This window comes from Pipistrellus hanaki (assembly GCF_964339955.1).
Source record: "Pipistrellus hanaki genome assembly, chromosome: 9".
Taxonomy (NCBI): Eukaryota; Metazoa; Chordata; class Mammalia; order Chiroptera; family Vespertilionidae; genus Pipistrellus; species Pipistrellus hanaki.
Window position 1 is genome coordinate 43,457,809 of NC_140511.1, and position 22,827 is coordinate 43,480,635.

Genomic DNA, 22,827 nt, shown 5'->3' on the forward strand with positions numbered 1-22,827 from the left:
TCTCTCTTCCTCTCTGTACAAAAATCAATAAAATATATTTAAAGAGAGAGAGAGAGAGAGAGAGAGAGAGAGAGAGAGAGAGACTTCAAGTAGAACTTTCCCATAAGTATTTCGTTGAGAAAACTTGCTCTGGCTCTAGTCTGGGGGGTGGACTTAAGGGACCTGACAAGAGGCAGGAGACTAGGCGAGAGGTCGCTGTGGGGTCAGGGGAGAGGTGGCTCTGAGTGAGCTGGGGAGCAGCTTGGGAATGGGAAGCAGGGACCGTTGGGAGAGATGACCGTTGGGAGAGATGCATGGGAGGTGACTCACCCATTGGCTGGGGGAGGTGAGGAAGAGGGAGGCAAGGGGCCCAGGGGATGGCTGTGCCACTTTGGGGGTAGAGGTGGGGTTCAGATTGGGACTGGGTGTCTGGCGGTCTCAGGGGCACACAGGAAAGCCTCCAGGGGGCCTGTGGGTGCCTGGAGCTCATGAGAGGGGAGCTGGAGAGCCACGAGGCCATAAGCGCAGAGGAAGGAGTTTTGTGCAGAAGAAAAACTGAAGATAGATTACTTCATCGGGTCCTTTGGGGGAGCAGGGAGGAAGAGGGAGGCCAAGGCAGCCCTGGGCCCCGGGCTGGGGTGGAGGAGATTGGAAGAGGAGAGTCCGGGGTCAGTGGAATGAAGCTGCAGAGTCACTAACCAGCCACGCGGGGACCAGCGCCCCTTGACCAGACAGTCCCGGGCTGAGTGGCTGGGAGGGGTCGGCAAGGGGGTTTGGCTAAGGGTCACCAAGGCCAGCCCCCTGTCTCCATGAAGTCCCATCCGTTATCAATGTAGTCATCAGAAGGCATGGCTGCCTTCCTGCCACCCTAGGTCTCTATTCCCTCCTGGAAGGATTAGCACAGTCACAGCCCAGAACTGGCCCCCAGCACACCGGGAGCCTTAAAGGCGCAGGGAGTGAGGGCTGGGGGTGGGAGACACCGCGGGGGCTTACAGGCGCTGACCCAGGGCCAGGAGTGAGCAGGTCTGGCTCGGAAAGCTACGTGACCCGCCCGACATGCTCCGCCTCTTCGGTCTTCAGTTTCTCTGGCCGTTGGGGAGCCTCTCGGGCTCCCGGCTCCCCTTCTTTCATCTGGCTTTTGCTGGTCTCCCCTTAGTAACCTCCCCACACACACAGGAGTTCCAGCCCCCCCCCCCCCCACACACACACAGCGGCTCTTCTAGCTAGGCCAGGCAGTTCCTACAAACGCAATTAAGTGGAGGCAGCATGAGAGATGAGGAACCCAGGACAATTAATCATCAGGGAGTAACATTTGGTGAAAAATCAGGCACTTAATTAAGTAGGAAGAGCCAGAGGCTGGGGGGGGGGGGGGCGAAGAAGATGGCATGTGTGGAGAGGGCAGAGTCCAGAAAGGGGAAGTGACTTGCTCAGTATCCTGAGCCTCAGTTCCTCTTCATCTATCTCCAGCCCCTGGGTAAGCTGGGCCCACTCTCCCTCCCCCAACTCCCCCTTGCAGCCCACACCCCCATAGGTCCTTAGGAAGGTTCAAGCATTACTGGTGAGGAGTTTGGGTTCTGGTGCCAGCTGGCTGGGTTCAGGTCCTGGCTCTACCACTTAGGAGCCATGCCACCTTGGACAAGCTCTGGGTACCTTAGTTCCTCCACCGGCAAGTGGAGATGACGATACTGTTTAATCCGGAGGACGTTTGGGAATTCTGAGCTCATCCGTGTCATCTGCTTGGACTATGCACGGCGTCAAGGGGATGTCTGAGGAGTTTTCGTTATAATGATTATCCAGGAGGCTCAGAGAGGTCAGGTCACTTGCCCAAGATCAAGTAGCAGCCACGGTGAGATTTAACCCAGGCAGCCTCGCTCCAAGCCCTGGCTCTCCTTGCTCTGGGGGTTTGCGCTGGCCCCTGGCACACCTTTCTAGTTTCTATCAGCAAGAGGCACCAGAGGCTGGACTGTAGCTGACGAGGGTCCCCGACTCGTTTATTTTTGCTCCGCTCGCATCTGCCCTGCAGCAGGTCAACGTGTCCAGATCTTTGCAGACGCGCAGGGGCCAGCCTGCTGTGTGCCCCTGGGCCAGGGATTGTTCTCTTGGATCCGGGAGCTGAGGTGGGGTCATCCTGTTTTGCAGAGAGGCTGTGATCTCGCAGAAGCGGCTGGGCTGCAATGGGCTGGGCGGCATCTCGGACCTGCCTGGGAAGCCTTTGGCCAAGCTGGTGGCCCCCCTGACTCCGGACACCCAAGGTAAGGGCGGGGAGCTGGGCAGGGGCGAGGGGAAACCGTGGCCCTGGCTCCCCAGTTCATGTCTGTCTCCTGCTTTCATCTCTTGGTCTCCTTCCCTCCTGTGCTCTGTGTCTGTAGCAACCCCCCCCCCCCCCCATCTAATTCTCTCTCTATTATGCTACTAACCTCTCTGAGCCTCACGTTCATGATCTGTAAAATGGGGACAGCAGAACCTACTTTGAGGGGGTGTTGCAAGGAAGAGCAGATGAGATAACGCATGTTAAGGGGCTGCCACCTACGAGGGCTCAGGGGCCGGTGGCCGCAGGGATGATGTGTTCGTGCCTGTTGCTATGTGGGCTGTGGCTGTTGTCATGCTCTCTCTGTCACCATCTCTGTTTTTCTTTCTCTTCCTCTCCATGCCCCCTGTCCCGCCGTGTCTCTCTGCCTCGTGTCTCAGTCTCTCTAGGTCTCTGTCCTCTGTCTCGATGTGGAAAGTGCACAGGACTGGGAGTCAGGAGACCTGACTTGCTGTATGATCTTGGGCAAGTCACTTCCCCTTTCTGGACTTCAGCTTCCCCGTCTGTAAACTAGGGGTGCTCAGCCTCACCTGCCTCCCCCCCCCCCCACCTCCCTGCTCAGGGCTGCTGGGAGGATCACAAGAAGGTTGTCAAGTGAGGGGATTTCCTTCCATGCAAGGGTCTTCGCTGTGGCTGTCTTTGTCGCCACCTCAGGACGCCCCTCTGTCTCTCTGGGTCCCTGGGTCTCTCTGTGTCTCTGTCCCAGGCTCTCTCTCTCTGTGTCTTTGTCTCCCTCCCTGGGTCCTGGCTCAGTACCCTGAGCCTCACTGGCCCCGCAGGACCACCTCATTGCCCTCTCCCCCTCAGTGCTGGTCATTCCGCTGGTGGACAAGGAGGCTGGGGCTGTGGCAGCCGTCATCTTGGTAAGACTCCTTGTAGGGTGGGATGGGGGAGAGGAGAACAGGGGAGGGAGTGGTGGGTGGAGGTGTGTGTGTGTGTGTGTGTGTGGTGTGGTGTGTGTGTTGTGTGTATGTGTGTGAGTGTGTGGTGTGGTGTGTGTGTGGTGTGTGTATTGTACGTGTGTGTGGTGTGTGTGAATGTGTGTGTGAATGTGTGGTGTGTGTGTATATTGTGTGTGTGTGTTGTGTGTGTTGTGTGTATATTGTGTGTGTGTGTGTGTGGTGTGTGTGTATATTGTGTGTGTGTGTGTGTGGTGTGTGTGAATGTGTGTGTGAGCGTGTGGTGTGTGTGTATATTGTGTGTGTGTGTTGTGTGTGTGTTGTGTGTATTTTGTGTATATTGTGTGTGTGTGGTGTGTGTGTGGTGTGTGTATATTGTGTGTGAGTGTGTGGTGTACGTGTGTTGTGTGTATATTGTGTGTGAGTGTGTGTTGTGTGTGTGTTGTGTGTGTGTTGTGTGTGTTGTGTGTATATTGTGTGTGAGTGTGTGTGTGTGTGTGTGCACTGAGAGCAGCAGGCTGGGCTGGTGTAGAAAAGGGGGTCTGAGGCTTCTCCCCCCCCCCCCCCCCGCCCCACCTTGAATGATCAGGGCGAAGTTGCTGGGAGGGTTCTGCAGGCCCTTCTCCCCCATGGAGGGGCCATTCAGAGCCTCTTTCCCATCCTAGGGACAGAAGGGTTAACACTCCGCATCACCATTACCTCCATAAGGAGCAGATTTGGGGTGCAGACAGATAAATGAGCTGGCCCTGTGCCCCCAGGGACTCCTCTGAGCTCATTAAAACGGAATTAAAGGTTTCTGAGGCGCCTGACCTTTCGGCCGCTGCTGGCGGGGGGGGGGGGGGGGGGGCGGTGGGAGGGGGGGTGCCCAGGGGAGAGGAGGGAGAGCAGAGGGAGGAAGGAGAACTTGGCTTGGTCTCCTCTGCGTCCCATCTGCCTGATGGAGACGCCCCCCCAGCTTCTGTTCCCGCGGGGAGTGGATCTGCTGTTGGCAGCGTTCTGAGCACCGCTTCCCTCTCGTCAGTCCCAATCTGTGCAGAGCTGGTCTCTGCAAAGAGCACCAGGGCTGGGGGCCATGTGCAGAGGGAGAGTGGGGGGCAGTGGCTCAGGTAGCCCACCTTTGTTGAGGGAGAGTGTGGGGTGTCAGGTTCCTAGGAAGGTCTGCCTGTGTTGGGACTGGGAGGGCCGGGTCAGAGAGGAGCAGCCGCCCCAAGGGGAAAGCGTCTGGGAGGTGGTCCATCTTGTGGGCAAGAGGATAGTCGCCAGGACTGCTGCTCACCTTGGCTCAGGTTGGACCAAGAGTCAGACCTCACGTCAGCCTGCGGACTGAAGGGTCCCGGGTTCGATTCTGGTCAAGGGCATGTACCTTGATTGCGGGCACATCCCCAGTGGGGGGCGTGCAAGAGGCAGCTGATCGATGACTCTCTCTCATCGATGTTTCTCTCTATCTCTCTCCCTTCCTCTCTGTAAAAAATCAATAAAATATATTAAAAAAAAAAAAAAAAAGTCAGGCTTCAGCCTTCTCCTGAGGGAGAAAGGCCTGTGTGTGTGTGTGTGTGTGTGTGTGTGTGTGTATTGGGGAGGGGGTGGAGTCAGACAGAGCACTTGAATTTAACTCTCTCTAGCAACTCCCTTCTCTGGCCCCTGCTCCAGGCTGCAGGCTAGGGCAGACAGAGGAGTGAGACCCATGTCTTCTTCCAGAGTCTGACCGCCTGGAGGAAGGCAGGGACACCTCAGGCCCCCGTTGGCCAAAGGAGATAAATACAGATGCCTGGGTGGCAGAGGCTGGAGTGCCAGGAGTGCCTCCCAGTGGAGACGGTGTTTGAATGGGCTTTGGGCATGGGGCGGATGTCTGCAGGCAGAGAAAGGAAAGGATATTCTAGACAGAGGGGAGAGCGTGAGCAAGGCAGGGTGGGGAGAGGGGATGGGGTGTTGGAGGAAGAGTGTGATCCTGGTGAGGCAGAGGTGCCTGCTGTTGAGCAAGATGCTTCCTGGGACTTGGCTACCAGGAGTTCCTTCCCAACAACTATCCCCTCGCCTTCTTGAACACACCTGGCGGTGAAAAGCTCTAGAAAGGTGTTTGGATTATTCGTGGTCTGCCTCTTCTCCAAGCCTGTGCCTTCCTACTCAAATAGGAAAGCACTCCTCCAGGACTCCCTCTCCCCAGGGCACATACAGCTCATGGATCCTGTCCTGCTCCCTCTCCCTCCCCCCAGAGCTCCTGGGCCTCAGGACCTCCCGTCCTCCAAGAGGCAGCCCAGCAGTCTTGCACCTCCCGGCTGCTACCAGATCCCAAGAGCAGAGGGTGCAGAGGGCACAGGGGCTGCCCCCGGGCAGATGTTTGGGGAAGACTGGTTCATCAGCTCCTTCCTCAGCAAGCCCCATTCCCCTCTCTGAGTCTCTGCTCTTGGTATTTACCCACCCACCCACCCATCCATCAGTGGAAGGCATCTTTCTCAAGCACTGCCAGGCCCTGTGTGCTAGCAGCTGCAAACAGCAATGACCATGACCGGACAGGCCCTGCTTCCACAGACCATAGTCTGGAGGGGTCCAGGAGACAGACAAATCAGGGGCCAAAATAAGGACAGCATTGCAAATGATGGAAACTGCAAGCAAGGAAACCAGGGAGCCCTGCCAGGAACATTGGGGCCTGATGGAAGTGTGGACAATGGAATGCTCCCTGAGAGATATGCCGTCCAGGCGCAGGGCAGCCTGGGAGAGTTCTGGGCCTCTGCAGCTCGCGGCCCCAGGCACCTTGGTTACAGGTTCTTTGTGTGGAAGGAGTCTTCGGCTCTGTTCTGGGATAATAAGTCCCTTGGAGGAGTGGGAGGCACTTGGTCTCTGGCATTTGATGTGTGATGTGTGCCCACGCTTCCCCCTCGCTGTGCCAGCCACTTACACGGGGATTAGCCGTGTTGAACTTGGTGAGGATGGGTGGTGTGGGCGCTTTGCTGGGTTCTCAACCCCTTCTACAGCCCCAGTGCCTGCCACTGGGCCCCAGGCCATCTCCCTGCAGGCGTGTGTTTCTGTTGGTGAGCAAAAAGCCATGTGTGCGTGTGGGTGGCAGTGAGTCTGCATATGGGGGCGGGGCAGAAGCATGTGCATGGCTCTTGGGTGTTCAAAGTCAGTATCCCTGTGTACACACGTGGGTGGGGAAGGGGTGCGGCAGCCAGGAGTGTGTGCTGGGGTGGGGGGAGGTCCAGGGGATGGAGGGCTCCACCATTCCTTCCGTTCCCCTGGCCTCTGAGGCTCTCGTTCAGCCTCCCAGCTCTGTGCTGGGACCAAGCTGTTTTGGCAGCTCATAGCCCGAGGCCCTCTTTCTCCCCCCACCCCCGCCCCCCTTCCCTTTTCCTGAGAGATGGGTCCAGGAGGAAGAAACAAGTAGATGTCCTCCCCATCTACTAGCAGTGAAATGCCGGAATGTTTGTATGAGTCACATGCAAATGAACCATGCCCCAGCCTCTTCCAACTCCCTCTCCCATGGGAGTCATCGATGGGGCCTTCAATCCCACCAGATCCTGTCCAGGCCTTCCTGCCTCCAGTGTTGCTTCCTTCAACTCACCCTGCACCCCACAGGCCATGGCCCTCAAGCTAAAGTCCAACTCCTGAGTCTGGCACTCAAGGCCCTCCCCCTGGGGCAAATGGGCTCCACTCCACCCCGGATCCGCATCTCCTGGACCACCTGCTACCCAGCACTGCCAGGCCCGCTCCTGCCTGCATTGTCCCCTCTCTTCAGGCCCTGCTTGTCCGCCCCATGCCTCAGTGCCAGCTCTGGAAGCCTCCCGGATGCTCTCCCCTCCCCCCGAGCTCCCACGGTCTCTAAGTTCCCATCCAGCCCATCTGCCTTCTCCTTCTTCCTCAGGTATGAGGTTCTGCACCTTCTGATCGCATCCCCCACTCCATCCTGTCCCAGCCAGATGTGAGCTTCCTGGGAGCCTGCTGGTCTCCTCTCCATCTGCTCCTGGCAGGGGACCGAGAGCTCAGGCAGGCAGGCAGGCAGCTGCTGCGTGAGAAGGGAGGATGTAGGAGGGAACCCCAGGGCAGCCACCACGGGGTGCCCTGCAGGCGATGAGCAGCTCTGAGCAGGCACCACCAGAAGCCGGTGACGCCCGCCGTTGGCAATCTTTGCTAGCAGGGCCTGCAGTGGGTCCCCACACTGCCACCCCTCCCTCCGTCCCTCTCATTTTCTGTGTCAAGCTCTCCAGCAAGGGTGTGGGAAGGGCTTCCACGGGGTATCAAGATGGGCTGAGGGGACTTCTGGTAACTGACGCAGGGAAGTTAGGGAGGGACTGGCTAATGTGTGTGGTGATGAGAGTGGGTCTGGAGGATGGAAGGTGCGGGAGAGTGGTTGGTGCGGTCTCAGTCCTGCCACTTTCTTCTGTGTGGCCTTCGGCACGTCACGTAACCTTTTTGGGGCCTTGGTTCATCTGCACGTGGAAGCCTGCCTTACGGGATGGTGAGACTCACGTTTCGATCCAAGCACTTTTATCACTCCATCCGTTCATTCATTCGCCCATCCTCCCAAGCTCTTCAGGCACAGCAGATGCATCATAGCTGTCAGACTTCTTCTCCTACCCAGACTTCGGGGCAGCTCAAACCCCGGCTCAGAGGGGATGGAGGTGGGAGGCTCCGGCTGATAGCACTGACTCCGTCACTGGGTCCTGAAGGGCTCCGTAGGCCGGGAGCGGGAGAGGGGTCCCAGGTCACCCTTTTCCTCGCCGTCCGCCTGGATGGTGCGGTTGGTGGGGCGGTGACTGAAAAGGCAGCGCTCAGGCACGGTCCACCTTTATGGGTATCAGCTCTAGGTTTCCCGGAGCGGGGAATGGCCCGGGAGCCCCGGGCTCGTCAGGAGGTCAGGCTGGAGGGTTTATGTCGGAGGGGACAGGTGTGTGCCGGGCATGGGGAGGGCCCTCTGGCAGAAGTAGGAGGCTAGGGACGGCCACAGCTAGTTCTTCTCCCACACCCCTCCAGGTGCACTGTGGCCAGCTGAGTGACAGTGAAGAGCGGAGCCTTCAAGCCGTGGAGAGACATGTGAGTGGGGGTAGGGCTGGGGGGGGGGGCGGGGGGCTGCTGAAGACCCTCATCGCAGTGGGTAAGATGATTTTGCCAGGGAGCTGGACAGACCTGGGTTCCAGTCCACTCCCTTGGGGCTGTGTGACCTTGAGCGAGTCACTTAACTCCTCTGAGCATCAGTTGCACATCTGAAAGGAGAGGATAAGGGGAGCACTGAGCTCGGAGGGTGCTGGTGAGATACGGCGAACCAAATATCGTGTCCGTACTTACGAAGGACTACCTACATAACGATGCGAAGGCTCTTCCTGAGATTTTACGCTGACTTTAACAAGGACTTAGAATCCCCTGTGGGTGCTAGAGACGCAGAGTTGCCGCCCTTGTCCTGTCTTGGAGGAGCCCGGGGCCAGGGGTGGAGACCGGAGGGACCCCAGGGGGAGGCGGGGGGAGCGCTGCGGAATGAGCTGTTGGGATGGAGGTGAGGCGGTGGTGGGGGCGGTGGAGGGGGCGGTGGTGGGGACGGCAGAGGGGGCGGTGGTGAGCGATGGGCGCCGCAGGCATAGGCAATGGCTAGAGCCACGGCGGGGAGTCAGAGGCAGCGAGCGCGGTAAAGGTGGGGCCAGTGGCCCGCTGACCGCTCGGCCCGTCCCAGGCGCTGGTGGCCCTGCGAAGGGTGCAGGCCCTGCAGCAGCGCGGGCCCGGCGTGGCCCCCGAAGCTCTCCACCCCCCGGCGGGGACGGCGGGAGACCCGCAGGGCCGGGTTGCGGACACCCTCAACGACGGGAAGATCCTGCAGCTATGCGGTGAGGACCCGCAGGGCAGGTCCTGATGCGGGCCCAGTCCTACCTGGAGGGGCGGGGCCTATGGGGGCGGGGGCACATGGGAGCGGGGCTTATGGGGCGGGGCCTGTGGGGGCGGGGCCGGGTAGCTGTCGGAAGGGAGATGCACTGGCTGGACTGCCAGGTGGTGGGAAGTGTGTGTGTGTGTGTGTGTGTGGGGGGGGGGGGGTGTCTAAGAGCCCTCTGACCCGCGCCCGCCGTTGCAGGGGAACTCTACGACCTGGATGCCTGTTCCCTGCAGCTCAAAGTCCTCCAATACGTGAGTCCCTACGGCCCGTCCCCTGCTCCCCCAGGGACCGATGGTCTTGAGCCCTCCCTCTCAGTTGGGATTTCGACGTCCCGCCCCTCGCCTCTTTCCCACCTGCCTGAGGGGCCTCGGGGGCGAGAGGGTGGGGAGTGGGTGGCCCAGACCCGCGGCCAGCCCCTCGCTGGGTTCTTGCCTTTCAGCTGCAGCAGGAGACCCAGGCGTCCCACTGCTGCCTCCTGCTGGTGTCCGAGGACAATCTCCAGCTCTCCTGCAAGGTGAGGGCCACGGTGGGACCCGGAGAGGGACCGGGCCTCAGGAGAAAAACCCAGCTTATCTTTCAATGGGTCCCCGCCCCTCTGCCCCTCAGGTCATCGGAGACAGAGTGCTGGAGGAAGAGACCAGCTTCCCGGTGAGTCTTCGGGAGCAGTTAAGGCAAACGAGGCGCCCTTGAGAGACTGGGATCGGCCAGAATCTCTTGGAATCTGATGGAATTATCTGGATCTCGGGGTCTGCTTAGAAATGTTATGAGAGCTCACAACCTTTCCTGATCAGGACCCATCGGAGAAATCTCATGCAATCTACAGAACAGTTCACGTGGGACCAGTTTACCTCCGCTGGGGTGTTTCTGGATGTTGGTTCTCTTGGGATCCATGGAGATCAATGAGAATCTTGGAGGCTGCTTTTTCTCTCTCCTCGTTAGGGGAGACCCTAAATCTTCCACACGACATTCTGGTCAGGAGCAGAACACACACACACACACACACACACACACACACGCACGCACACGCGCACACACACACACACACCTTCTCAGTATGGACTCCATTCCCCATTTGGACTGACTGAAAAGGTCCCTGAGTCTTCCAGACTTTGGGGGGAGGGTTAGGGTTTGAGGGTTAGGGTGGGCCCTGACTCAGCCTCTCCTCCCTCCACAGTTGACAATGGGACGCCTGGGTCAGGTGGTGGAAGACAAGGAGTCTATCCAGCTGGGAGATCTCACCTCAGTAAGCCATGGCCTCACTGGACCAGGGGAGGAGGCAAAGGGAGAGGACCATGTCCAGCCCCCAGGGCAGCCTAGGGATGCTGGGACTTAAGATAAGACCCAGGGACCTCCTCCCAGTCCACCCCATACCACAGCCCTCCCCACCTGCAGGAGCACCTGAGCACCTCCTGTGGCAGATGGTGGTGGGCTGGGGGGAGGAAGCATACTCTCTCCCTCCCCCCCCCCCCCCCGCCCTGACTCACCTCACCTTTGCAGGAGGATGTGCAACAGCTACAAAGCATGTTGGGCTGTGAGCTAAAGACCATGCTCTGTGTGCCTGTCATCAGTCGGGCCACGGACCAGGTGGTGGCCCTGGCCTGCGCCTTCAACAAGCTCGGAGGAGACTTGTGAGTCAGGGTGGGGTGATGTGGATCAGGGGGTGAGCTGAGAGCCCGGAAAGGGTAACAGAGCTGGAAGAGGGTACTATTCCAGCAGCGTGGACTGAATGGTTTGCCGGTGTAAGAGACCACAGGTTTATGAGAGTGTAGGCTCTTGCTTCTGCTACGGCTGAGGCACAGGTAATTGTTGGCTCTCCGTTACCCGTTTTAGCTTATCTAAAAGCATGTTGAGGTCCCAGTGAGCCCCCACTTTTTTTTTGCCCACTTCTTGCAGTTGGGATTATCCACTATTAGGGTATTGGGCCCCTTCCCCATTTGCCATGCCCTGGTTGGCATTTCTGCTGGGAATTCCCTGAGCTCTGGGATGATGGACTCTTTGGAATGCACAGAGCATCGCTGACACAGTGGACAACGGCTAAAGGGAATACAGGCTCGGGGCCAGGCTAAACGGAGGGTCTTTATAGGCACTGACGGAGCAGCTATAAGAATCATACAAAATGGAATGGTAGGCAGGACACAGAGATGGGTAAACAGGCTTAGTTAGGAGGGCTATCTCAGGAACTGAGATTAGATTTGGGATCTAAGAATGGTACCATAAATAGATTTCATGTCCTATACCAACTGGTTCTTAGTCCTATGATTGATTAGCTATGTCTGTCCTGGGAGTAGGTTCAGGATATGAATGCTGCCACACGTGGTCCAGCAGGTCTATAGTTTGGGCTAAGGCATACAGACAGAGTCCTGATTCCAGAGAGATGCTGACAAGATGCTTGGCCCCCAGGGCTTAAGCAAACAGGCTGGGGCTCCTGCAGGAAGTGGAGACAGGGGAGAGGTGTCAGAGGCCAGGGATGGGGTCTGCAGGAATGGGCAGAGACCTGGGAGTCATGGGTCTGTGTAGCAGGACTTCTAACATGGAACGCTAGGCAGTTGAATACACCTGGGGCGGGGGGGAGGGGGGAAGACAGCAGGTGGGCATCCTAGTTGTGGGAGAATGTATGCCATTGATAAGCACATGCTGAGCACCTACTGTGTCCAGCTGAGTGCTGACCAGATGACCTTGGGAAGGAGTGCAGAGTGAGAGGAAGTCCAGCAGGGGCTGCGGCCTCTGGCTGCTGGTTGTGGGACTGGGTTCTGAGATGGCCCTGTACCTAGAGCAGGGGTGGGTTCAGATGGTAAATGAGATGGGACCTTGGTGATAGCCCTGAGGCCCAGGGCAGGGACAGGATCGCCTCTGGGTTCCACACATTTCAGGGAGTGATTGCTGAGTGATTGCATGAGCCAAGATGGGGTTCAGCTCAAAGCCTGACTGTAGGGAAGCTGCCTGCAATGCAGAGAACAGGGGTTCCAGAATTCCTTCAGCAGGGAGTGTGGTGGGGCTGGTGGCCAGGGCAGAGGTAGATCACAGTTAAGACTTTTAGGAGACACTTCCCAAACATCTCCCCTGTACCAGGCTCTGCATTGGACGTGGGGTGATATAGTCATGGTTCCTGCCTTCAAAACTGAAAGTTTATTTCAGGGCATAATAGGAGGATGGTGGGATAGGGATTCTAGGCAGAGGGAACAGTGTAGGGAAAAGCATGAAGGTGTGAAGGAACTGGAGGTGTTCTCAGAAGGATAAGGATTTTAGCTGAAGCTGAGAAGCACCCAAAGTCCTGGAAGAGCAGGGCAGTGATTAGAGTTGGATAGAACAGGGCAATGCCACCCCACCCCCCATCCTGAGCCTGGAGGGGCCTCCGGGGAGGAGCAGGGGAACACCCAGCTCTGACCCAGCCTCGGTTTGGGTAAACCTAAAGTCAGCAGAGGGAGGCGTGGTCGGGCTTCAAGAAGCAATAGCGTGAGGAGGAACACACATTTCGTTCTGAGGAGATTTAGAGCCTCCCCCAGGGGGCTTCTAGTCTGAGGGAGAAGCTGCCCCAAGCCACCTGTGCAGGGAGCAGCCCCAGGCGAGGAGAGCGATGCTTAGCTGGTGATCTCCGAGTGGGCTTCCTGGAGGAATGGAAACGAGGAGAAATGGGGGGAGAAGTCTGTCATCAGCTCCCTCTCTGCTGACCTCGCCTCCCTCCCCAGATTCACGGATCAGGACAAGCACGCGGTCCAGCATTGCTTTCACTACACCAGCACGGTGCTCACAAGCACCCTGGCATTCCAGAAGGAGCAGAAGCTCAAGTGTGAGTGCCAGGTGAGTGGCCTGCCTTGCGCCTCTCTCAGGAACAAAGCCGCCCAGCTCCCAGCCCCAGTGACTTATCCACAGGGGGAAAGCCCATCTCTGTCTGGACCATGGCAGGGCGTTTACCTGGTGCTCTGAAGGTGACAGATTCCTCAGAGTGGCCACTGGCTGCAGGCTCTGTATGCGATCACCCTCTAGTGTTCAACTTGGGTACTACAGCAATGCTGGGTGGCTGGAAGCTGAGGTGAATGCACATCTGAGACTGTAGATTTCTACACACTTTCACTGAGGCAGTTCCTCCCACTCCTCTACTTAGTATCCAAATGACATAATTGCTAGTAGACTCTGTCTCCAGCATGTGTGGAGAGCCCTGGGAGAGGAATGAAAAGCCCCTGGGGATGTTGGAGGCATCGGGTTGGAGAGGGTCACTTTCTGTCACCTGAACCCCAGTGATCTCTATTTTCTCCATCCCAGGCTCTTCTTCAAGTGGCAAAGAACCTCTTCACCCACCTGGGTGAGTGCACTGTCCTCCTCCGTGCCTGACTGTGGGGTGGGAGTGGGGGCTGGAGTTTGGGGGAGGAGAGATGAGAGGGTTTGGCCTTGGCATTCCAGCCCAGTCTCACCACTGCCCTCCCCCCCCCCCCCACTTCTCCCTCTCTCAGATGACGTCTCCGTCCTGCTCCAGGAGATCATCACAGAGGCCAGAAACCTCAGCAATGCTGAGATGTGAGTGAATTTACCCCTGGGAGGGGGAGAGAGGCGCCGGGCTTCATTCCTCACCCTTTCCTCCCTTTCCCCTGCCACTGCCTTCTTGTGGGACCCCAGCACATTTTGTATGATCCTTTACTTCGTGCCTGGGACCATCCCTAGACTGTAACGTCCAATGGCAGCAGAGGTGGGGTTCGCTTTGCTAACCAAGGGTCCTCAGCTCCTAATTGCAATGCGTGGCACAGAGTAGGCGCTCAAAAAAAAAAATAAATAAAATAAAAAATGCATGGGGTTGAACTAATGTCAGGAGTCAGCCAGCCCTGAGCTTCGCCTCCAGTTGTGAGAAGCAGGGGTGGTCGGAGCGGCCTGCCAGGGCTCGGTGGACCAAGGCCGTCTCCCCACAGCTGCTCCGTGTTCCTGCTGGAAAAAAATGAGCTGGTGGCCAAGGTGTTCGACGGGGGCGTGGTGGAAGATGAGGTGAGGCAGGGCCCCACGCAGAGTGTTGCTGTGGTCCTGGGGGTGGGGGTAGAGTCTCCGCAGAAGGGGTCATGGCCCGCTCTGGGGACATCCATAACTTTTTCCTCTCACCCATGCCTGCCCCTGCAGAGCTATGAGATACGCATCCCGGCTGACCAGGGCATAGCGGGCCACGTGGCAACCACGGGCCAGATCCTGAACATCCCGGACGCATACGCACACCCGCTGTTCTACCGCGGCGTGGATGACAGCACGGGTTTCCGCACGCGCAACATCCTCTGCTTCCCCATCAAGAACGAGAACAAGGGTGCGGGCTCCCACAGAGGGGCGGGGCCGGTCTGGGGCCAGTCTGGGGCGGGGACTGAGCAGGATGGGGTGGAGCCAAATGGAGGAGCTAGCACCCCCTCCCCCCTGCTGCTTTAGAATCCCCTAGCACAAGGCACAGGTTTCCCAGGCATGGATTCCCTTGAGGACAGCCTGGGAAGGCAGATCCCTGCCGGACACATCCGCTGGCCGGTCCTAGCCCCTCTCCTGCCCCCCAGAGGTTATCGGCGTGGCTGAGCTGGTGAACAAGATCAACGGACCCTGGTTCAGCAAGTTCGACGAGGACCTGGCCACGGCCTTCTCCATCTACTGCGGCATCAGCATCGCTCACGTGAGTGGAGACGGGTGGAGACAGGCAGGACCCCCTGTCCTCTCCACATTAGGACTCAGAGCCCCACTGCCGGGTTGCTATGCAACCTTCTGTACCGCTGGTCACCTCTGACCTGTTTCCCATCTGAACATTTATTACTTCCTGTCCTATCCTGTTAGCCTCCCGGACCGTGGGAAACCCCAGTTGTCATTATTTACCCATCTCACCCCCACCCTCCTCTGGAAGCAACCTCAACCCAAGCCCCAACTTCTGGACAACTTCTTTTTGGGAAATATTGGGTCTCATTGTCCACAGCTGGCAGCTCTGCCGTGGAGCTCCAACCCACCGGTCCCTCACACTAACCCCCCTCCTTGTTTGTCTTTCTCCGCTGTGGGCCTCGGGCTCCATCGCCGAAGACTAGGGCAGGCTCAGGAGGGGGTGCAAAGTGCCAGCTCAGATGCTAAGAGATCCTAGGAGGCGGAGCAAGGGCCAGTCCAGATGAAGGCTGGATGGGGCTTCATAGTCTGGGCTGGAGCTCCGAGGCTCACACCTGGGCCAGCCCAGGAGGTTCTACCTGACCCCTTCCCAGTCTTGGATATTCTGAGATTTCACAGCCACATTGCTTGAGCTGCATCCTTCCCCTTTTCTCCCCCTAGTCCCTCCTTTACAAGAAGGTGAACGAGGCCCAGTACCGCAGCCACCTCGCCAATGAGATGATGATGTACCACATGAAGGTGAGCTTGCATGGAGCTTCTGTCCTCCTTCTCGGGGTCTCAAGGTCCCTTGTCTCCCCAAACCCTCATGGGGCCTGGGCCAGGCTGGGCTTTCTGATCACCGTCTCATGAAGATAAGAAGATAGACCCAAGGCAATGCCTGGACCCCAGCTCCACCCAACCTGGGGAAGAACCCGGTTCAGCCAGGTGCTCCCCATGTCCAGGGATAATCCCCATCTTGAGAATGACTGAGAGGCTCACTCAGGGCCCTTGCCACAGCTCCCCTAGGTACAGGAGTCCTGAAGTCCTGGTTGTAATAGTCCATTCCATTCCCGGACCCTGTGTCAGCAAAGCTCTCTCAGGCTTTAGTTCTCAGCACGGGGTGGCCATTGTTGATGTAAACATTTCCTCGCCCTTGTGTCCAGACCAGAGGGTCCCAGGCTTTGTAGACAGAGTCAAAACTATAGCAGGAAGGACTGAGGTCCTTCCAGAGACGGTCCCATCTGTGAAAGGCTGCCATGGTTTGGGGGTGTCACGGAAGGGTGTCTGTCCTTTGTCTTGCTGAGGATAGGTTGTTCCAGGTGAAGGCGGTCACAGACAAGGAGGCTCCGTAGGTGGGCTGCAGGGCTGTGAGGGGAGGGTGGTGATCTCCTGTGCAATACCAACCCATGGACTGGATGGCTCGACTGGGGACACTCTGGGTGAGGGGCCTAATATCCTGGCTGGTCCCTGTAGGTCTCTGATGACGAATACACCAAACTGCTGCATGACGGCATCCAGCCTGTGGCTTCCATCGACTCTAACTTCGCCCGTTTCACCTACACCCCTCGCTCTCTTCCTGAGGATGACACTTCCATGGTGAGCCTCCCCTCCCCCAGTGAGGCAGAGGGTGTACAGGCAGAGGTTTACGTTCAATGGACACAGGAACTTCCTGGCAAGACAGAGTCATCAAGGAAGCCTATAGTCTCCCTTAGAGAAGGAATGGGCATGTGGTCTGCCAGCGTGGGCCCCGGGGCCTGCCCAGAGGCCAGGGGCTGGCTGGGTGATTGGCAGAGATTACTCTCAGGGTTGGCACCTCACTCCCTGTGTTTCTAAGACTTTAGGAGAGCAGGGTTCCAAGAGTTCTTAGATACCATATTTTTGTTTTTGGCTCTGAGATAGCTTGGTGCTGCTAGTTCATGGTTCTAAACATCTAAGACTCCAACGCCATTGGGTAGGCTTCAAGAAGGGCCAACGCAGGAGCCCCCATCTTGAAACTGACAATCCCTCTGTCCCCTCCCTTCTGCCCTCTGCAGGCCATCCTCAGCATGCTACAGGACATGAATTTCATCAGCAACTATAAAATTGACTGCCCGACACTGGCCCGGTGTGTGCCCCTGCCCTGCCCTCCGCGTGCAGGCAGCCCCATCCCTGCCTTCCTCTGTCCTCAACTCTCACACCCACTGCCCCCAGCCTCCTGGGAAGGGGTCTCTCTGGAACAACTAGGGGAGACTCAGTCGTGTGGGAGCGGGCAGGCTCCATGAGCGAGAGGCAATTCCTAGACATTGGGACCGAGAGGAGAGGAAAGGAACGGGGAAGGGCAGAGCCTGAAGGGCTGCCTGGAGGAGAGCCTGAGGCCCCTCTGCTGCCCTCTCCCCTCCCCCAGGTTCTGTCTGATGGTGAAGAAGGGCTACCGGGACCCACCCTACCACAACTGGATGCACGCCTTCTCTGTCTCTCACTTCTGCTACCTGCTCTACAAGAACCTGGAGCTCACCAACTACCTCGAGTGAGTGGCTGCCCCTCCCCTGTCTGTGAGCCGCTGGGATTCCCTTCCTCCGGGCAGGGAAACACCTTCTAGGTGTCAAGCACTTTACATGCACGGTCTGAGGGGACCCTCTTAACAGTCCGTTGAGGGGTTCATAACCCCGTTTTCCTGGCCAGACTTGTTCAGAGTCACAATCCCAGGAGATGATGGGCTTGACATCTCCAAACCAGGGCTTCTTTCCAGGAGGGGACCCGGGTGTCCTGAGCTCTGGTCCTGGTGGCTCCTGCACATCTCAGCGAGCTGTCCCTCCTCTGAGTTTCTGGGGAGGAAGCTGGGTCTGGACCTCTCTCCTCTCTGTCTCCCAACCAGGGACATCGAGATCTTTGCCTTGTTTGTTTCCTGCATGTGTCACGACCTGGACCACAGAGGCACCAACAACTCCTTCCAGGTGGCCTCGGTGAGATCCCACCCTCCTCACGGTGGAGGGATGCCTGGGAGAGCTACTCCCCAGCCTGAGGAGAGGTGGGAGCTGGTGGGACCAGGAGCCTGAGGCTCTCCTAGGCTTTGTGCTGGGCTCTGAGAGGGGGAGGAGGGGGCGGCACTTGGATCTGGATGTGAAGAGTGATGGAGTTTTCCCCGGCTTTTCCAGAAATCAGTGCTGGCTGCACTCTACAGCTCCGAGGGCTCTGTCATGGAGGTACCACCTTTTCCCCCCAGCCCCTACCTCCCATGCCCTCACCTCATTCCCTCTCCTCCTCCCCCTCCTCCTCCCCCTCCTCCTCCTCCTCCTCCTCCTCCTCCTCCTCCTCCTCCTCCTCCCCCTCCTCCTCCTCCTCCTCCTCCTCCTCCTCCTCCTCCTCCTCCTCCTCCGAAGGTGGCGATGTGCAAAGTTACACTGTGACCCAGCTCCTCCTGCCCCCACGCCCTGCTTTTCAGGCAGGCGGTGAGAGCTGCCGCCTCCCCCGGGCGTGTCTGTCTCACTTTCCTGGATGGGCTTGGCGGGGTGCAGGTGTGCATGGGTGTGCGAGTCAGGCTGCAGGTTCTGCTGGAGCCCAGGTTTCCAGAAAGAGGCTTTGCATGTAGCACGGTTCTCTCTGCATGCCTGGGAACACCCCGTACAAACCCTCCCCACCAAGCCCGGGAGGGGTTCTCATCTCACTCAGCTTTCCCTTAGATTATTTGGTTTTGGCCTACACCCCTCCCCCCCACCCAGAAACAACATCTGAGACATCTCTGAGTGCCCTGCACTTGGCACAGAATGGGAGCCCAACTCCCAGGGTTACCTTGCCCCACGCAGCCCCCCACTACACTCTCCAGAGACTGCGCCTGCTTGCACATCCCCAGAGATGAAGGGCTCACTCCCTGCCTCTGCCCTCCACGCCCTGGCTGAGCCTCCTCCTCCTCCTCCGACTGACAGCCCTTCCGTGTCTGGAGGCAGAGGCCTTGCCCTGGCCTCATCCCTGCCTTTGCTTGTCAGCAGACACATGTCAGCTGCGTGGATTGGTGTCTAGGACTCCAAGGGATCGTTTCAGAGCGGTTCCAGCTTGAGAGGCCCTCAGCGTTCTGCGTTGTGTCCCTTCATGAGGCAGCTGGGGAATCTGGGCCTCGGAGTCCGAGAGGGCCTTGCCCTGGTCACACCCAGAAGGGGAACTAGGGCCTGACTCCCTGTTTCTGCCTGCTCTGCTCACCTGGGGGCCAGAGCTGGGCGGGGCCCACTCCCTCTTTGGGGGTCAGTGGTGAGGGAGCCCCCTGCTCCATCCAAGCCCCATCACTCCTCTCCCCCCTCTCCCCAGAGGCACCACTTCGCTCAGGCCATCGCCATCCTCAACACCCACGGCTGCAACATCTTCGACCACTTCTCCCGGAAGGTGACGGGCCCGGGTGGGGGTGAGGGGGTGGGAGCCAGGAGTTGGCTCGAAACAGGAGAAGGGGACGATGGGTGGAGGCTCCTCAAGGCCAGGAACCGGGTGGGGGTGTCTGGCAGGAGGCCGTGACACCTCCCTCCCGGCACCCAGGACTATCAGCGCATGCTGGACCTGATGCGGGACATCATCCTGGCCACGGACCTGGCCCACCACCTGCGCATCTTCAAGGACCTCCAGAAGATGGCTGAAGGTGCCTGCCTTTAGGCCCGGCCCTTGGGGTTGGGGAGGAACTGCTGAGGGGGATTTGCCTGGAGAGCATCCCCAAGAATTTAGACCCATCCCTTCCAGTATCCACCACCAGGCAGACCCAGCCCCAGCCTCCTGGCTCCCATCCAGGATGCCACATTCCCTGGACCACTTGGGATGGGGCCTGAGGGAGCACCAGGAGGCTGACCCCACCCTCTTCCCAACAGTGGGCTATGATCGAAACAATAAGCAGCACCACAGCCTCCTCCTCTGCCTCCTTATGACCTCCTGTGACCTCTCTGACCAGACCAAGGGCTGGAAGACCACAAGGAAGATTGCAGTAAGGGTCGCCCCTCCCTGGGAAGATGCAGACTTCAAATGCTGCCTGGCTCAGGGTGGCTCCTGCCCCTGAACACCCTTTCTGTGCTGAGCTTAGCCTGGCCTTATTTTGGGGAAATGAAAAAAACCTAAACCACCTTAGGGTGACAGATGGAGAGCTTCAGAGAGGGGCATGGACTTGGCCAGGGCCACCCAGCAAGTCAGTGGCTGGTGGTAGGTGTGGTCCAGAACCCAGCCATTCCTCCCCACCTGGGGCCATCCACCTGACTCGCTGGGGATGGTAAGGACAGGCCCTGAGGTGGAGCTGAGGGAGGCCTCAGTTTGCCTCCTTGGGAATGGGCTGTAGAGGAGCTTGGGTGGATAGATCCCACTCACAGGATGTAATGAGAGTTTTGGCCTTTCAGGAGCTGATCTACAAAGAGTTCTTCTCCCAGGGAGACTTGGTATGTGGGGAATGACCTCAGGGTGTCCAGTGGGTGGGCTCCTGGCCTGGGGCTGAGGGGGTCTGGGTTAGCCCCATCCTGGCCTGATAACTTGTTTGCCTGCAGGAGAAGGCCATGGGCAACAGGCCAATGGAGATGATGGACCGTGAGAAGGCCTACATCCCCGAGCTGCAGATCAGCTTCATGGAGCACATCGCAATGCCCATCTACAAGTAAGGGAGCTCCTGGGGACCCCTTGGGACTCTGCACAGAGAGGATGGGGTGGGGCATGGCTGTTTATGGCCACCACAGCAGACACAGGTACTGAGCTGGGCGTGGCCCAGCTTCGCTGACCCACCCGCTGCCTCCAGGCACCATAGTCTCCTGTTTTACCCATAAATGGGTCCTTCTATTTATCCTTTATCCCCTGTGGGAAGAGACCATCATGCGTCACACTCTTATGGAAATTCTACCTGTGGTATAGCCCTAGTCTTTCCTCCTGTCACTATCTGACTTCTGACCTTTAACCCTGCCCCTGTGCACCCCAGGCTGCTGCAGGACCTGTTCCCCAAAGCAGCAGAGCTGTACGAACGCGTGGCCTCTAACCGGGAGCACTGGACCAAGGTGTCCCACAAATTCACCATCCGAGGCCTCCCGAGCGACAACTCGCTGGACTTCCTGGACGAGGAGTATGAGGTGTCTGACCTGGATGGCCCTCGGGGCCCTGTCAATGGTTTGTTGCAGCCTTGACACTGAGTGAGCCGCTCCCAGGGCCCTTCCCCGCCCAGGTCTCCTCCTACAAACCCTCCGCTGGCCGGGCCAGATGCCCTGGCACCAGAGCCAGGGGTCCTGGGTTCTAGGCCAGAACTTCCCCTTCGACCTGGGCAAGCATTGACCTTCTGGGCCTCGGTGTTCTTGTCTGTTTAATGGAAGCAAGACTTCCAGCCTCAACAAGACTTTGTCACTTGTCCTCTGAGAGCGTGGGGACGGCCCTCGAGCAGTGGGCCCTGCTCTGCACCTCCGATCACACAGTGGCAAGTCCTCCCCAAGCCATTCCTCCCCTGAGGCAGCCTGAATGGTTCCTCCCGGGCCCCAGACTTGCTCTACCAGATTCGTACCCTTTCTCCCTCTCCAGGATCCTCTTGCAAGAAGGTGGGACATCTTGATGGAGCAGAGGGTGGGTCTTAGAATCACTCATTAGCTCTGCTGGAGGACGAGAACTAGCCGCAGGTGCCTCTGAGGACTGCCACTGTCCTTACGGTGAGGATGGGGTCCTCAGGGAGATGGACACAGATCCCATGAGGAAGAGGCCAGAGGGGCACTCAGTGCTCGGGGGAGGAAGGGCTCAGGAGGAAAGCAGGATGGGAACAATGGGCAGGAAGGATCCCTGGGCTGGGAGACCGGCCCCTGTTGAGTCAGCAGTGCTTCCTCCTGGTTGTGTGACCCTGGGCAAGTCCCTTCCCCTATCTGGGTGAAAAAAAGGAGGTGAAGACAATCTGTTCTCCGAGACCCCTTTTAGATAAAAAATTCCATAGCTCTTTGGAGTCTTAGGAGAGGCCATAGAATGCCCCTAACACCCTAGGGCAGATAGGGGTGGCCCTTGAGTGTACCTCCTTAGCCTGAGTCCCTCCCCCATCCCTGCAGCCAGAGAGGGACCTGGCCTCAGCCCTGGCAGGGTGTCTCTCCTCTTCAAGGCCATATCCACCCATGCCCCAGGGCTTGGGAGACCCCGTAGGGCCAGGCCTCTCGGGTCAGTCAGCCCGGCAGCTTCTCCCTTCTCCTTTGTTCTGTATGTGTGGCGGGGTGGGGGGGAGGGGGGCCACCTGCCTTACCTATTTGGAGTTGCCTTTAGAGAGACGTGTTTTTTTTAGGACTTTGTGCAACTGTTGTATATGGTCCCGTGGGCTGACCGCTTTGTACATGAGAATAAATCTATTTCTTTTTACCACAGAGCCTGCCTGCTTCTCTGGCCCCACAGCTTGTTATGGTTGGGAGTCTGCTCCGCTGGGCTGAATGGCCCCAGGGCCCCAGCCTTCCCTGAGGGGCTTGGGCTCCAGGCCCCTCCCTGCCCAGCCTCTGCTCTGGGCTCCCCCAGTCTGATTCTGTCCTCTTACAGGACCCAGTCTGCCCAGTGGGGCCCAGGGCGGGTGGTAGCCAGTTCCTGGCCCAAGGCTGACAGGGACGGCTATTCTGAGGCCAGCTCCAGTGTGGACCGGCATCGGTACTCCTCTGTGTGTGACCCTCCAGCCCCGAATGTGTCTGCATGTCCCTCTTCCACGGCCTTTGGGCAAAGGGGAAGCAGAACCTGGGTGCACATCCTGGGCCTTAATTGCCTCCCTGCATCTGATGTCTGTGCTCAGCCTTGAGGCCATGTAATCCCATTTCAGGCCTGTGCTGTGACACACCGCTCCTGGCCACCAAATCCAGTGCACAGCTCCCACGCATGTCCTCCCGCACGCATGCAGGCAGGACCGTGCACTGAGGCCTAGAGCTAACTCTGTGCTTGTCCCTGACCTGGAGGGTCTAGCAGCCTGGTAGGGGAAAATAGATCCAAGCTCAGATTCAGGCCATGACAACCCTGGGGGACACGTGACCACGGGCTCCAGGCAGGATCATCACCCTGAGAAGAACCACAGCGGAGTTTGGAAGATGAGCAGGTGTTATTTTCCTGGGGGTAAAAGGGGGAGGGCGGGCACTCCTGGCAGCAGAAATTGCTCATACAAAGGCTCAGAGAAGAGGAGCCACACAGGGAATGCAGAGATGGAGGGAAATATAAGGCCAGATCAAGGAAGGCCTTGAATGGCAGGCTGTGGAGTTTGTGGGCAGTGGGGAGCCAGAGAAAGGTTGTCA

At 58.3% G+C, this 22,827-nt stretch overlaps 1 protein-coding gene across 1 annotated transcript in view; it reads left to right on the forward strand.

Annotated features, from left to right (window-relative positions):
* The window catches only part of PDE2A (phosphodiesterase 2A), an 87,676-nt gene extending 65,753 nt beyond the window's left edge, over positions 1-21,923 (forward strand). Inside the window, exons 5-31 of the mRNA XM_084894169.1 lie at positions 2,119-2,231; positions 3,095-3,150; positions 8,155-8,214; positions 8,846-8,996; positions 9,239-9,291; positions 9,480-9,554; positions 9,647-9,688; positions 10,215-10,283; positions 10,538-10,668; positions 12,727-12,838; positions 13,301-13,340; positions 13,489-13,552; positions 13,939-14,011; positions 14,141-14,318; positions 14,554-14,666; positions 15,302-15,379; positions 16,094-16,216; positions 16,654-16,724; positions 17,004-17,126; positions 17,475-17,562; positions 17,755-17,802; positions 18,899-18,973; positions 19,121-19,220; positions 19,444-19,556; positions 19,960-19,998; positions 20,104-20,210; positions 20,526-21,923. Of these exons, the coding sequence (XP_084750295.1) occupies positions 2,119-2,231; positions 3,095-3,150; positions 8,155-8,214; positions 8,846-8,996; positions 9,239-9,291; positions 9,480-9,554; positions 9,647-9,688; positions 10,215-10,283; positions 10,538-10,668; positions 12,727-12,838; positions 13,301-13,340; positions 13,489-13,552; positions 13,939-14,011; positions 14,141-14,318; positions 14,554-14,666; positions 15,302-15,379; positions 16,094-16,216; positions 16,654-16,724; positions 17,004-17,126; positions 17,475-17,562; positions 17,755-17,802; positions 18,899-18,973; positions 19,121-19,220; positions 19,444-19,556; positions 19,960-19,998; positions 20,104-20,210; positions 20,526-20,727 (2,497 nt within the window). The 3' untranslated portion in view covers positions 20,728-21,923. The remainder of the gene's footprint in view (positions 1-2,118; positions 2,232-3,094; positions 3,151-8,154; positions 8,215-8,845; positions 8,997-9,238; positions 9,292-9,479; positions 9,555-9,646; positions 9,689-10,214; positions 10,284-10,537; positions 10,669-12,726; positions 12,839-13,300; positions 13,341-13,488; positions 13,553-13,938; positions 14,012-14,140; positions 14,319-14,553; positions 14,667-15,301; positions 15,380-16,093; positions 16,217-16,653; positions 16,725-17,003; positions 17,127-17,474; positions 17,563-17,754; positions 17,803-18,898; positions 18,974-19,120; positions 19,221-19,443; positions 19,557-19,959; positions 19,999-20,103; positions 20,211-20,525) is intronic.
* Positions 21,924-22,827: the final 904 nt, after the last annotated feature.